Raw genomic sequence first — 13982 nt, 5'->3', positions numbered from 1 at the left:
TGAATGTCGTCGTAAACAACCACCATAGACTGCCAGCCGTACCCTTGCACAACCTCAGCCAGGGCGGTAGCCAGCATGGCATCCCCAGGGTACAGACTCACCCCCGCCGGGAGAGTCGGAGGGACCCCCGGGGACACGTACAGCCGGGGCACCCCGGGGGTGGGGCTCGCCTCTAGGTCTACCGGCTCACGGTGCCCGTCTAAGACGATGATAGCTGTCGCGTTCGTACCGTCCAACTCTTGTTCTGGAGAAGTTCAAAAGGCTCCGCCCAGAGGCGTCGCCAAAACCGAAGTTAACTATGCAGAACAAGTCAACATCACCATCCAATGCAATTTTAGGGTGACAAAACTGGTTTTCAAAGGCATTTTTCTGGTCATTCTTTTAGGTAAGTTGAAACAATCCTACTCATAGTATATTGATATATGTGAAGCACGAAATGCTATGTCACTGGCAGAAAACGTTTGCTTGTTTCATATTGTCGGCTGGTTCTAGCTATTTATGGCTTGTTTTGGGGCGATGTCAAATGCTTGAAGTATGAAGTAATTACGAAATAGGCTAAGAAATGGCAGTAAATGTCAATATCAGACAGATTTCCTCATCTAGAATATGTTGCCGCCCTGAAATTGCATTGGACTGCATATAGCACTGTTTTACGCATAGTTTACTTGCGGATACAGACTTTAAAAATTCAACAGAGGGAATGAAATGATACAAACGGATAATAAGAAAAATACATGTATCTAAGATCAGTTGCACTTTTTGGTTAACCCCTAACCCAAGCCGTGCGCGAAGTACATATGCATGTGGCAGCAAAGGAAAATTTAAGCTCACTTGTGAGGATCAGCTCGGTCAAGTCTTCAGACGGAAGGAGAACGTGTTCCGCCGTCAGCAGGTGGTCCGGGAGAATGTCTCCTCCAGAGTTGACCTGCTCAACAGCGCCATCTATCAGGTCCTTGTAGGACGACAGGGCCGGGCTGTATATCACCCCTGAATAACATTGTCACAGTGATAAATTTAGCTGTATCCATGTATCCAGAAATTCCAGATTCAATCACGCAGGTTAGGCTAGCTCTAGTAGTTCTTTTGTAAATTTGCCGCTTGAGTCACCCCCCCCCCAAAAAAAACATATTATTGTCGTCAAGCTTAAGAGAATTCAATTATTTGCTTGTTTTTGACAAGAACTGAGCGAACGTGGACGAATTGTATTTTGAATCGGAAAGTCGTTATCAAAAGATCCAAGCTCCCACGGGCATTGCAGAGTCCTTAAGATGATTATCTCAGTAAATTATATATTGGGACTTCAATGGGAGATCTGTTAGACTGTACTTTAATCCCCATGGAGACTACTGATTTATGATTAGGCTAGATTCTATCAGGTAGTGTTACAGCAAATAGAGCGCTTCGTACCACTCACTGTGTAACCATATACTAGTAATTAAAGTTTACGCTTTTTAAAAACAGATTAAATAATACTACAATGTATTAAGATAGATGAACACAATGAACAATGGATCTAAACACTCTTTAATACCTTTAACGCTACAAAACTCATATTTGTATCATTTTGCATTTACTATTCGTTCTGTACAACCCATTGTGAATGATAATAACGTTTAAATGAATGTAAAAAACGTGTAATCATGTATAAGGGAAATTCCGTTAGGTTTTCAACTTTGGACATAGGATCTTATAAGACATGTGCATGTGCATTAAATGAAGAAAAAATTGATGCGAAAGGTACTCTTTAAAAACGTTTGTGAATAGGCAAATAATAAGAAAATCTCAACGAACTGCAATATTTTAACTTATTAATTTTTATTGTTCAGTTTATTGCCATGTTGAGTGGTCAGTCTGGTACGACGTCTCCTTGTTGGCATCTTGAAAAGCGGATAGTTACATGTACGTATACGTGTTTTAGTCAATCCTTTCACAAACGTGTGAAATCTCACATGAATCTCAAATGTGGGAAATCTCAAATGCATGCATCGCAAATGTAGGAAATCTCAAATACATGAATCTCAAATGTGGGAAATCTCAAATACATGAATCTCAAATGTTTGAAATCTCAAATACATGAATCTCAAATGTGTGAAATCTCAAATACATGAATCTCAAATGTGGGAAATCTCAAATACATGAATCTCAAATGTGGGAAATCTCAAATACATGAATCTCAAATGTGAGAAATCTCAAATACATGAATCTCAAATGTGGGAAATCTCAAATACAGGAATCTCAAATGTGGGAAATCTGAAATAAAATAATCGCCAATGTGGTAAATCTGAAATAAAGAAATCTCAAATGTGGGAAATCTCAGATACAGGAATCTCACATGTAGGAAACCTCTAGCTTTGAATTATGGTGATATTTCCTCTGTTACATTAATATGCAGCTGACCACCATGAAATTAGAGAAGAATAATATTCTGTCAGTACCATTATTCAGGTACTACAGAACTTTGGCACATAAAAGAATCTGTGGCTATCCTAAATTTACAACAAATGCGATTGTCTGGCTGTTAATAGACACATGATCAAATTCACCACCACATTACCATCAAGCACGAACCTTCTCGCTTACCCCACATTACGCAATCAATTGTAATCGTTTTTCAAAGGAATTTACACAATAATCCTGCAAATTCATAAAAGTTCTATCTGATATTGAGGGACAGTAGTCGATTTTAGTAATAGTATGCATGCCTCGAAGCTCGGGGATGAGTTTTGTCTTTTACTTAGTCACCACCTAGTCCATGTAGATATTTTGGTTTTGGTGGCTACAAGACAGTATCACTTTTCCGGACAAACAGATACACAAACCCACATTTGTGAAGTGCACACTACTAAAGTTTTTGCCGCGTCGAAGTGCAGTCACTTTGGGGTCCTTGACTATAGAAAACTGTGTTCTGGTACCTTGATGGACCAAGGTACAAGGTATTCGTTCTTTGTCATTATGTTTTTGTACTTCGGTTTCTAACAACGCTCAATTAAAAAAAATCAAACAATCAAAAGGATAGAAATGAGCCGTATGTACAATGGACTCACATAATATAATATACAGCATGAAAGTTTAGACTGATTCAACAGAATGCATATTTCGTCTCAGACCCTATTTTGGAAACGTGTCGGTAATTAAACCTACTACTGAACCAGCACAAACTTTCGTTCCTTTCAACTTGTCATCTTAAGTACTCTAGTTCGATGGAAAAATATCCAGTAGGAATGTCATGAAAAAAAGCATTTAGATGGCCTTTACAAGATGGCGAGATCAAAACGAATGATTGGTGCTCGTTGTTTATAATCGCGCCACGCCCACCCACTCCTACCTACCCCGGCCCAAACTGTGTTGTTTCAGAGCTTTCAGCCTTTAGTCATTATAATCGTATTCTCATGTCAAAGACACAGCCGATACAAATATCCATTAGATCAAGGACGTTTTTGCTTTGTTAAAGACACAATCTCCGTTAATATTTAAACTGTAATATTAAGCTTGTAATGTTTTAGACCTACATTTAGATGGAGGGTCATACATATGAAATACACATGAAATATCAAACATATCTAAAGGCAAATACAAATGGGATTTTGACTAAACATTGAACCGAATAAACCGTTTCTTACTAGATAAACCTCCTGGACAGTTGTTTTATATTTACTCGGCCAGTGTCCTATGTTTTAGCCATGTTCCCACGACCCCGACGTTTTCTTTTGTATATCCTGGCGCTTGTCTGTATTCAAGTCTCGGCCCTGCTGGCCGTCCAATGCTACAAGTAATTTGCCAGCTGTCTTACCGATCTTGAAGACAGCGCCTTCAACGGGCGACGCTAGAAGTAGGATGACACACAACGGTAACATCTTCACCGCCGACGGCAAGAAGAAAGAAATTCGTCTTCTGTGACCGGTGGCTGACGGGAACAAAAGTCTTCAGTGTCCGTCAGGCATACAATGTAGTCGCCCCTGGTGTCAAGCGTTCATTTGAATAACGCGACATCTGGCGGCAGCACGAGAATTGCAGAAACAGGGCGGCGGTTTTCAAGGACGAGCTACGCAGTGCGCTAAGTACGTACATGTATGTATAGGTTGATTTTTTATAAAACAGGATTTTAGGAATATGATTTTGGTTGGGGAAAAATACTAATTAATCAATTCAAAAACATATTGCTGGGCTGGCAAGGAGAATGATAATATACAATATGAGTTCCACGATATCATACCTTCGCCACATAATGTAAAGCTTTACGACTAACGAATTGTAAAATTTATTATGCGAACAACATCTCATTTACATGAATTATATCAGTTAGACATATTCTACCCCCAATGACAATCTTATCTTTACAAAGAAGGTTTTCTAGCATCTCCTAATAATGTGGTCCTTATTTGAATAAGACATGTTTTAATGATGTTCACCTTCCCTAACTTTCAAATAAGACAAGTATGAAATTTTCGGCAGTTACCACTATGAAATTATAGCATTTCCTTATCAATTATGCAAATTATGTCGTCATTTACATAATCGATATCTGCCGATGTGACTTAATTATATGATACATTCAGCTCAAATGATCCACTAGCTTGCCCTGTGTTTTTTGCAGAGCGTTTCAGTTTTCATCCTCTTGCAGAGCTGGGTTAGGTGAAAAATTCAACTCCTCCAGTAGATTTTGATGCCTTTCCTCTTGTCGATGCTTCCACCAAGTGTAGATACTCAGTACCACGGTGCCGAGTACCACCAGAGACAACCCCACCCACTTCAGCAGTCCCGGTACCTTCGTCAGGAACAGGTAGTCCAGGAGGATGGTGATTGGTACAACCAGCGTTCCCATGGCAACAGCGATGGCTGCCTTTTCCACGTCCAGTACTCCCAGAAGGGTTAGCGTGGCCAGGGCCTGGGTTAGACCCAACCCTGCGACGAACCCTGCCGTTTGTGCCGACATGGTCCACACAGGAGTTTCTAGTGAATAAGTCAGTATGAACTGCGCTACTGTCCCTAACGCTGACAGGTACAGCATGATTGTAATGCCTGACAGGTCCTTCAGAACAGCACGGAACAGCACCATTCCCGGCGCCCTGGTCAGGGCAGCAGACAGAGGCAGGAGAATGGATATGGCGAGATTTTGGGTGGAGTCTGAACCCTCGTGTCCCATCCCGATACCGACTAGAACCACGCCTATCACGCTGATGAGAATCCCGCAACACGGGACAAGAGTCACGGTCTCCTTTAACAAAATGAAGCCGAAACACGCTGTAAAAAGCGGCGCGCTTCCCTGGATTATTCCAATCTCGATTCCAGGGGAGGAGTAGGTAAAGGATAAGTACATCAGTGTGCTAGACACTACGTTTATGACCGTCATTAGAATCAGTTTGCCGTTCTGTCGCAGATTTTCGCCCACCAGCCTGGGACAGACGCACGGAATGAACACGATGACGGTCAGAAACTGCGTGACACTCAGTAAAAATAGCAGTTGGAAACCCGGTATTCCTCCTTTGTGACTGAGTGTCATGAATTCAGCTGACAGAGCCATGAGAATCGTTGATAACAGGTTAAGCAGTGGTCCTTTTGCCGCCTTCAAGTCCTGACTGACCGCGGCCATCTCTCAACACTAAAGGAAAGTCTTGATATAGTAAAAGACACCAAACTATGAAGCCAGCGTTGTCATCTCACGCTCAGTTATCCCTGAAAAGAGAAATGTCTGTTGTGAGATTGTGTTAAACTTTTCTTTTTGCTGTTGATATGGTTCCAGAGATACTATAACTCCCTTTCAGGGTTTAGGGGACGTGATTTGCGCTCCCATAATATTTGTTGTACAGTTTTATCTGTCTCTGGCATACTCGTTAATGTTTATCATAACTCATGTTTATTAAGTCCATCATCATCACATGCGTGTGTGCGTCTCTCTTATGTTTGTTAGTTTGTACCCTAGTTTCCCCTTCTTATGCCCTGTAGTTACTAGTAAATGTTTTAGTGGTGGCGCTAATTTAACTTTGTTTACTTCGAGTTGCTCCACCAGTGGTTTTTATTTGGGTCACAGAAAAAAACATAGTGGTGGTCCACCACTATGTTTTTTTCTGTGACCCAAATAAAAACGTATATCTAGATGCATATCTAGAAAAACTTATAACCAGACCCGGTCCACTGAATTAGAAGATGTTAGTGATGATATATAGGAGAGTCCGGTAACACTGTTGTGTTTTGGTGCCCTTGAAGCGTCCTCCGATTTTATCACTGTTTAATCGACCTGAGCATTGAACCGAACTTTTTTGCCTGAGGGGATACAGACTGTGATAGGTGCAGACAACGCTCATAATTCTTCTGATAATCTGGTAATAACAAACGTTATATATTAACTTACAGCGTACAATACTCTTTTCAGAAGTATCCCAAGCTCACACAAGACTGTACTAAACAGCCGAACCTTCTGGTGGATTTAATGTATGTCTTTAACGAAGTAATTGCGGTAGGGCGTGCCCTAAATGCTCTGAAAAAAAAAACAGACGGTGTGGAACATTCTATAGCACGTTTGCCTGAGGATTCATGTTTAGTCCTACGTATTTTCGAGTCACACAGTGCTTGTAAAGGTGACGTTGGCGGTAAAATACCAAAACAACTCTAAATGGTACTGTACTCTCACAAGTATGAACACATCAGGGTAATCTATGTCATATGAGATATCACTCTGCCTGGTAGCCGCCATTATGCCATAGGCCCTTGTGTCAATACCTCGAGGTTTTATAGAAATACAAGAAGTAATGCAAGTCATACCCTCTCCCCCAATTACGAGAGTGTGTATGGGAATACTTACCTTTTCAGTATGAACAATAAGCAGTCGACGTACGTCTATTTTACATTGGCGAAACTTGTTTAAAAAGTTGTCCAACTCGCCTAACCGCGGTTGAGCGGTGACCTCGCCAGGGGTACTCTCCCCGCCTTCTCGTCCTTCCGTATGATATTAGCAAATGACAGAGCATGATACAATGTACTATTCCAATCTGATTCATGAAAGGCCCCTTGTTGCCATGAAATCGTTTGTGTGTGTGTGTGTGTGTGTGTGTGTGTGTGTGTGTGTGTGTGTGTGTGTGTGTGTGTGTGTGTGTGTGTGTGTGTGTGTGTGTGTGCACAGACTTACCAGGGCGTATATAATTAGGTCACTAGAAAAAAATATTATGGAAACGGTAATATAAAAAGCAGAGAAAGTCTCAGCACTGGAAGTCCAAAGCTGACGACCACTTCCTCACTGGTGGTCCAGTGCCGAGAAAGGAGCATTTCCCCCCATAAAAATCATTTCCAACTTGACCCTCGTTTCCCAACGGTAACCTGCCTACTAAAATCATGAACATCCATCCATGGCATCAGCAGTTATGCCGCATAATACCTATAACCTTCTGGCGAAGGTGAACATGCCGCTAGGGTATGTTGGGTGGCAACTAGAAGCTGGCATTATGACTCTTTATTGACTCAAAAAAAGTACAGGGACTTTAGTATGGTCTACAACACAACGTACTACTAAGATTGAACAAAGCTAAATACATGTATATGTATGGATAAAGTATCCCACTTTCAGAGTACTAGTATATGTATGCGGTAAACTACGTACAAAATGTATGTCAGTGGCAACATTAGATGTTTAACTATTGTCTAGCATGCAGTCTCTAAGATTTAAACACTTTTTAGTGTTTTCCCTATCTTCACACTGTATGGATTATCTCCTCTTAAAATGTATTGGAATTTTATTGATATGATAACTGTTGAAATCAGCTGCACAATCGGACAGAAAACTGCATAACCTTCTGGCGAAGGTAAACATGCCCTAAGGCTTAAGATATGTTGGGTGACAACAACTAGGGAACCGTGTCGTTATCTGGGTGACACGCGGTTTACAGACGTACTCTCAGTCGATCGGACATGGAGCGTTGGAGCGGCCGTGTAGCGCTGGTGACCGGCGCGTCTGTGGGGATCGGGAACGCCACAGCTCGTGCACTGGTCCAGCACGGCATGAAGGTGGTGGGGTGTGCGCGGGACGTCGACAAAATACGGGTATGTGTCATGAGGTGGAACCGTAGTGTTAAATGTTGGATGATCTTGGATACACTGCACGTAACAGTGTGTAGATTAACATTTAACGACTAGATTTGTTGCCCACTAGCTGGCTACCACTGTTTGTATATAGTAATTATGTAGATGCTGGTAAAAATTACAGTTTTGTTTCGTAACACATGTACATGTACAAAGAAGAGTTCGGACCAGTCCATTTTAGAAGTCTGTCACATATACCCTGTAGTTTAAGAAATGGGGGGACCCGACGTGGGATCTAGAATTCGTAATTTGGGAACTAATAAGCATAATAAAAAAGCATAACTATGCCCCAGAGTCACATGCATATGAAGCTAACGACTGAACGTGACTGTATTAATTGTACAACGCATTTAAGCAACGGAAAACATGACATTTAAATCTTGTTACGAAAACTAGAAATGGCTGACCTGCGATTGGTATGTAAAAAGTGGTCTAAGAAAGATTAGTCCACTCGATTGCGGCTCGACCGGTCCTACCCCTTTAAAACGTCTGGCAGCTGACAGTTTTTAAAAAATCTATCCAGTTGCTTGAGTAACAGTTTTCCTGTCTACCTCATTACCCGTATGTCTGACCTTAATCGACGAAAATAAAAAAATGATTTGCAAATTGTAATGGATCTTTACATAGGAAGATAACACTTGCAAAGCAAATGCACAATTACCTTCATCGTACTACACTAGTACTGTTTATTCTTACTCAAAGTCAAATACAGTCATTGGTATGGTGACCAGCCCCTCCAACTCTGTTCTGCTACATAATGTAACCCAACACCACAGGGTGTTGCTACAGCCCCAGTTACCATGGCGACAGACGTCTGGTCCATGTAGGTGATTGACGTTATGTGTTTGGAAGGAAGGAAGAAGAAGAAGAAACTGAGCAAAAACAATATGTTTTCCTTCTGCTACGGTAAACATAACGACAAGTTTGCTCCCCTGAATATTTTCCACAGGAAACAGCAGCCGAGCTGCAGCAGGCAGGTGCTGTAGGACAGCTGTATCCTGTCAAATGTGACCTGACAGTGGAGGCTGAGATCAGAGCCATGTTTGACGACATCCAGTCCCAACATGGCGGCGTGGACGTCTGTATCAACAACGCCGGTGTGGCCACCAAGGACCGGATCCTGTCCGGGAGTATGGAGGCGTTCAGGATGATGACAGATGTGAGTTTTGTAGCCATCTTTTCAGCGGGAATACTGGTTCTTTGAAATGGCTGCATATTGTTTTTTTTTTAATCACATGGGCCCAAAGCTTTTAAAGGCATCAAATGCACTGATTTGAGGGAGACAAAACAATTTCTGGATGAGGAAAGCTGGCTGATATTGACATTTACTGCCATTTCTAAATCTAGTTTGGCCGCCCTTAAATTGCGTTGGATGCCTTGAATTGGTAAGGTACGAAATCTTTTGCATGCTTTAAACAGCAGTACATGTACACGACTAAGGCTGCAATTTTTGTCTGTTCCGCTAGGTGAACATACTGGCGCCCACCCTCTGTACCCAGCTGGCTGTACAGCAGATGAGGAAGAGAGGAGTGGACGATGGGCACATCATCACCTTAAACAGGTCTTGACTTACATGTGTATCCTTACTCCTTACACTGCGAGACACCAAATGAGAAGTTCTGGTTGTGTTCGATTCCATAGTCTATAAAACAACATGATTTTCCATCATGAAAGTCCGGACCTGTGTTGGTAGCTACATTCTTAAACTTAAAAGTTTAGTTCCAACAGAAAGAATAGTTCTCACCTCGAGCTTTTGACCTATAACTCTCACGGGTCTTCCTCAATAGACTGGCCCGGTGATCAGGCTTCACGGTCAGGCCATGTTGATTTGATTATATGGATGACATCCGCGCGCGCATGAATTTTCGGCCGTTTCCAAAAAAAAAAGTTTTCAACCATACTGTAAATCGTACAAAACAGTTGCAAAATGAGCAAAAAATATACCATAAGTTACAAAAAAAATTAATAAAAACTATACCAATGTCGTAGAATGCCAAAATCAAACGAAAAAAGACGAAAATGTAAAGAAATGAACTTGAAGACTAGATTATTCGCCAAACCATATTCTGTGTCATTTGTTCAACCCTCATGACCACGTAGATTTCACAATGAAAAGACCTTTTTTTTTTGCAAAACGTTTTTTTTTTATTCGCACGCGCGCATCAATTTTGGGGCTCCCGGAGGATGTCATCCATATAATGAAATCAACATGGCCTCAGGTGGCTTCTGGGAAGTGTGACGTCAACACTAGTCACGTGATTTTCTATGCGAATACAGTCATCAAGTTCAACATGATTTTCTGTGTTAATATTGTGTCATCAAGTTCAAATACTGTGCTGGCTGACATGATTATTTTTACTCCAGCATGTCTGGCCACCGTGTTGGTGGGCTTGCGTTCTATTCCATGACGAAGTTTGCCATCAAGGCTTTCAATGACGGTCTGAGGATGGAGTTGAAAGACATGAAATCACACATCAGAACTACGGTCAGTTTTTACAAAGTTACGTCAAACTCTGCTGCTTTCTTCAGAAAATTTTCTCAAATTAATAACTCAATGGGAAAGACTGCATAATCATGATAAAATGCTTCGCTTATAAGAGGTGCATGTACCCAAGATATTTTAATGAACAAATGTGGCAACTCCTATCCCTACATCTACATTTTACATAGTGTAGATTGTCTGAAACTCTGAACAGCAAAGCATCATTTCAGTTTTCCAATATCATCACTGTTGTATCCAGAACCAAGCTTTATCCAGAATCATGCTCATGTATAGTTCACGCATATAACGTTATATCCAACCAGATCTGTGATCAAGGCAAATCTACAGATACACAGAGGCTACTGGTATCCAGAATCATGCCTAACCCTGTATATAATGACAATTAATCTGTTCTCCAACTCAAGAAAATTGACTCACTGGAATTTTCAACCAAATCGCTTGGTCTTCATCTAAGCTTTATGAGTGAATCAATTTTCTTGAGTTGGAGAACAGTTTAATTCTTATCAATGTATTTTACCAACTCAGATGAACTTTGATGCTAGTATGCCTGACCCTAACCTTAACCCAATTCATATGGCTGGTATTCATATGTACAGTTCTGAATACAATAATCATAATTCGAGGTGTCCTCTTATGGGAATTGTTGTACATACTATATATTAGATCTTTGCCCCTTTGACCATCATCTCTTATACCGTTGTCGACAGTGCATCTCTCCCGGACGTGTAGAGACAGAGTTCATTCCTCGCATATATGAAGACGATCCACAGAAGGCTCAAGATCTACACGCCGCCATGGAAGTAAGTTTGCTGGAAGTATTGTTTTGGGTGGCTGACTTGTGGGTTTGTATGTGTCTATTTGTCCACGTGACAAAAGTTACATGGGAGATTGGGGGTTGGTTTGACAGTTAATTGAAAGGGAAGTCAAGCCAGAGGGTGACCCAGCATGTGTTGGGTGAGTGGGTGAGAGTATGTGGACGATATGCGGAGGAATTCAGGAAATGGTGTTAATACCTGATTTAATTACTTCATACAATTCCCTCTATAATCCCCCATAGGTCCAGTACATTCATGCAAACCCAAAACACTTTCCAGAGGTCTGTGAACTTCAAAGTCATCCCAAATTATCCCAGAAGTCTGAAAACTCTTATTAATTTTTTTTGTCATTTGTTTTGTTTTGTTTTAAGGCAGTTTTTTTCCATTATCACAGTAAAGTGAGTAGATAACAGCTTCAGACGGATGACCAAAAGTTTCAAGTATGAGAAGTGGGCAGTTGAGAATAAGAATTTACATGGATTATTGTTCAGATTTTTATAAATCTGGTGACAGACACAGGACAGTTGACAATAAGTTATGATGATCACATGATATACATATAGAATCTTAAATATTGCTCTGTATTGCTGTTGTTATTTTCAGTGTCTGCAAGCCAAGGACATTGCTGATACAGTCCTGTATGTTTTGGGTGCCCCACCACATGTGGAGGTAACGTATATTTACCTTCTACACACTTTTATATGTATTGCACTTGGCCATGCTAGGTCACAGCGTATCGTGCTCAGTATAGACGAAGATAACATGACTTGAACAGCGTGTTGTTTTATAGTCATAGAGTTCAAGCTTTGTTCCAACACAAGAAGGGAACTCACCATAAATTTTTGGTCGATCTCGTCAAATGTCAAATGCATGATGCACTTGCTGACTCTCCAGAAGTCAGAAGCGTGATGACGTAAGGAGTGCATCAAAAGTGGCAGGAAGACGAAATCTCCCACCGTCACAGTTCAGAGAGGGCTGATGGGCCCTGATGTAAACTGCCTCTTTCACTCCCCTCATGAAGTAATCCTGCTCCGTATCCAAAATGTGTACCATGTCGACCGAAAATTTATGGTGGGTTCCCTTCTTTGTGTAATGGAACAAAGCTAATAAACTCTATAACTATGGATCCTACCAACACAGATGAGCTTTCATTTGAATAGTATGTTGATTTGTAAGTTAGAGCTGTGAAGTTGAATTGTTTGATATACATGTATTTTTCAGGTTCATGAGGTGATGGTACGGCCGACAGAGCAGAAATACTAGGAACTGAAGTGACTCTGCTGTATGAATATGGTGGTAACTGCGCATGCTGATGAGCATTACATCTAGCTTTTGTTTAAAAAACACAATTAATTTTTATTAGCCCTTAGTTCAATATGGCTGCAACTAATAGGTGTGTGTTAATGTTCACTTCGCTTCTTCCTTTTCTCTTGCAGGTACTAAATGTTCCAAATCCACGCAGACCTGGCTTCTGCTGCATCTGCTGCTGCTGCTCTCGTTGAATGTTATGTATCGTGATGAGTGTATACAAACACGACACCAGCTTGAACAGCATGTTGTTCTGTACAAATGTATGTTAGAGCTGTGTAGTTGATTGTGTTGTTTTTATTTTCCAGGTCCATGATGTGCAGGTACGGCCGACAGAGCAGAAATAGCACTAGGAACTGAAGTGACTCTGCCGTATGAATATATCTGCTGAGCATTCCATGTCAACTAGTTCGTTAATTCAAATTTCAATCTATATTTAATCCCGAATGTCATTGTGGGAAAATGATAGTTTATATTACTACTAATTTGATGCAGGTTTCTCAGGCAATTTCTGTTATAGACAAACGACAAGGTTGGCTGTGCTATATGCAAAACAGGTGGTCGATAAACCCGAGAAATCTTGCTTTGACTGTGTAAACAGCTTATAATACAGGAAATAAAGTTTCCCACCAATATCTGTTTAAACTGGGTGTTTCAATAGATGTCAATGAACTACAAGAGTTTTATTCCGTACAAATGGTACGTTTTTAGAGGTATTGTTAACACATTATTGAAATGGCAAAAATATTGAAGAGTGAAGCTATTCAATAGTGAGAAGCTTTGTGAGACTGAAAAACAAGCAAGTGTATTCTGAAGCCATTGTTTTTCTACAGAAATCTAAGCTGGCAAGATATATGCCGGTCCGCCTCCCCTGAAACTTGATCCACCTGCTGTTGAAATCGCCATGGATCAAACGCGCCCCTAGGCGGTCATAAACAATCACTGCAGTAATAAGAGCGGCTCAGCCAACATTATGGTGCAGTCCTGCATTGAACTGCTAGAGGTCGCTTTTGAGCCATGAATTTCGATTTCGTAACTAATCAGCCGTAGATATCTTCAAAGCCTGGTATTCAGTCCTGTCGTGGGTTGGGCAGCATCTATTTGGGTTTCTAGACTAGGATTAATGTTGCAAAAGTACCTAAGTAACGGGTTCCTCCCTCAGTACTCGGTGTTCAGTACTGAAGGTGCCTTCCGAACTGAACTTCCAGTTCGGAAGTTCTGTCAGAACTGGGCGTCCAGATCTGAGGCGACTTCAGAACTGGAAAACTCTGAATCAGTTCTGGAAA

At 41.1% G+C, this 13982-nt stretch overlaps 2 protein-coding genes across 3 annotated transcripts; one reads left to right on the top strand and one right to left on the bottom strand.

Moving 5' to 3' along the window:
* Nucleotides 1–4600: 4600 nt before the first annotated feature.
* LOC109482712 lies at nucleotides 4601–5590 on the bottom strand. The gene has a single exon (XM_019785531.1). The coding sequence runs from the start codon at nucleotides 5588–5590 to the stop codon at nucleotides 4601–4603; it is 990 nt and encodes a 329-aa protein (XP_019641090.1).
* Nucleotides 5591–7830: 2240 nt separating this feature from the next.
* On the top strand, nucleotides 7831–13321 carry LOC109482730 (dehydrogenase/reductase SDR family member 11-like). Of its 2 annotated transcripts, none has more exons than XM_019785550.1 (7): nucleotides 7831–8031; nucleotides 9020–9229; nucleotides 9537–9631; nucleotides 10435–10555; nucleotides 11281–11373; nucleotides 11992–12057; nucleotides 12610–12998. In XM_019785550.1, exons 1-7 carry the CDS (start codon nucleotides 7900–7902, stop codon nucleotides 12649–12651), a joined length of 759 nt encoding a protein of 252 aa, XP_019641109.1. In that variant the 5' UTR covers nucleotides 7831–7899; the 3' UTR covers nucleotides 12652–12998. The 2 variants fall into 2 exon arrangements, with proteins under 2 accessions (XP_019641109.1, XP_019641110.1); XM_019785551.1 differs by lacking the exon at nucleotides 12610–12998 and adding an exon at nucleotides 13005–13321 and having other exon boundaries at nucleotides 7832–8031.
* Nucleotides 13322–13982: the final 661 nt, after the last annotated feature.

Source organism: Branchiostoma belcheri, unplaced genomic scaffold, assembly GCF_001625305.1.
Source record: "Branchiostoma belcheri isolate BF01 breed outbred unplaced genomic scaffold, Haploidv18h27 scaffold60, whole genome shotgun sequence".
Taxonomy (NCBI): Eukaryota; Metazoa; Chordata; class Leptocardii; order Amphioxiformes; family Branchiostomatidae; genus Branchiostoma; species Branchiostoma belcheri.
This window is presented reverse-complemented; position numbering and strand designations above follow the sequence as displayed.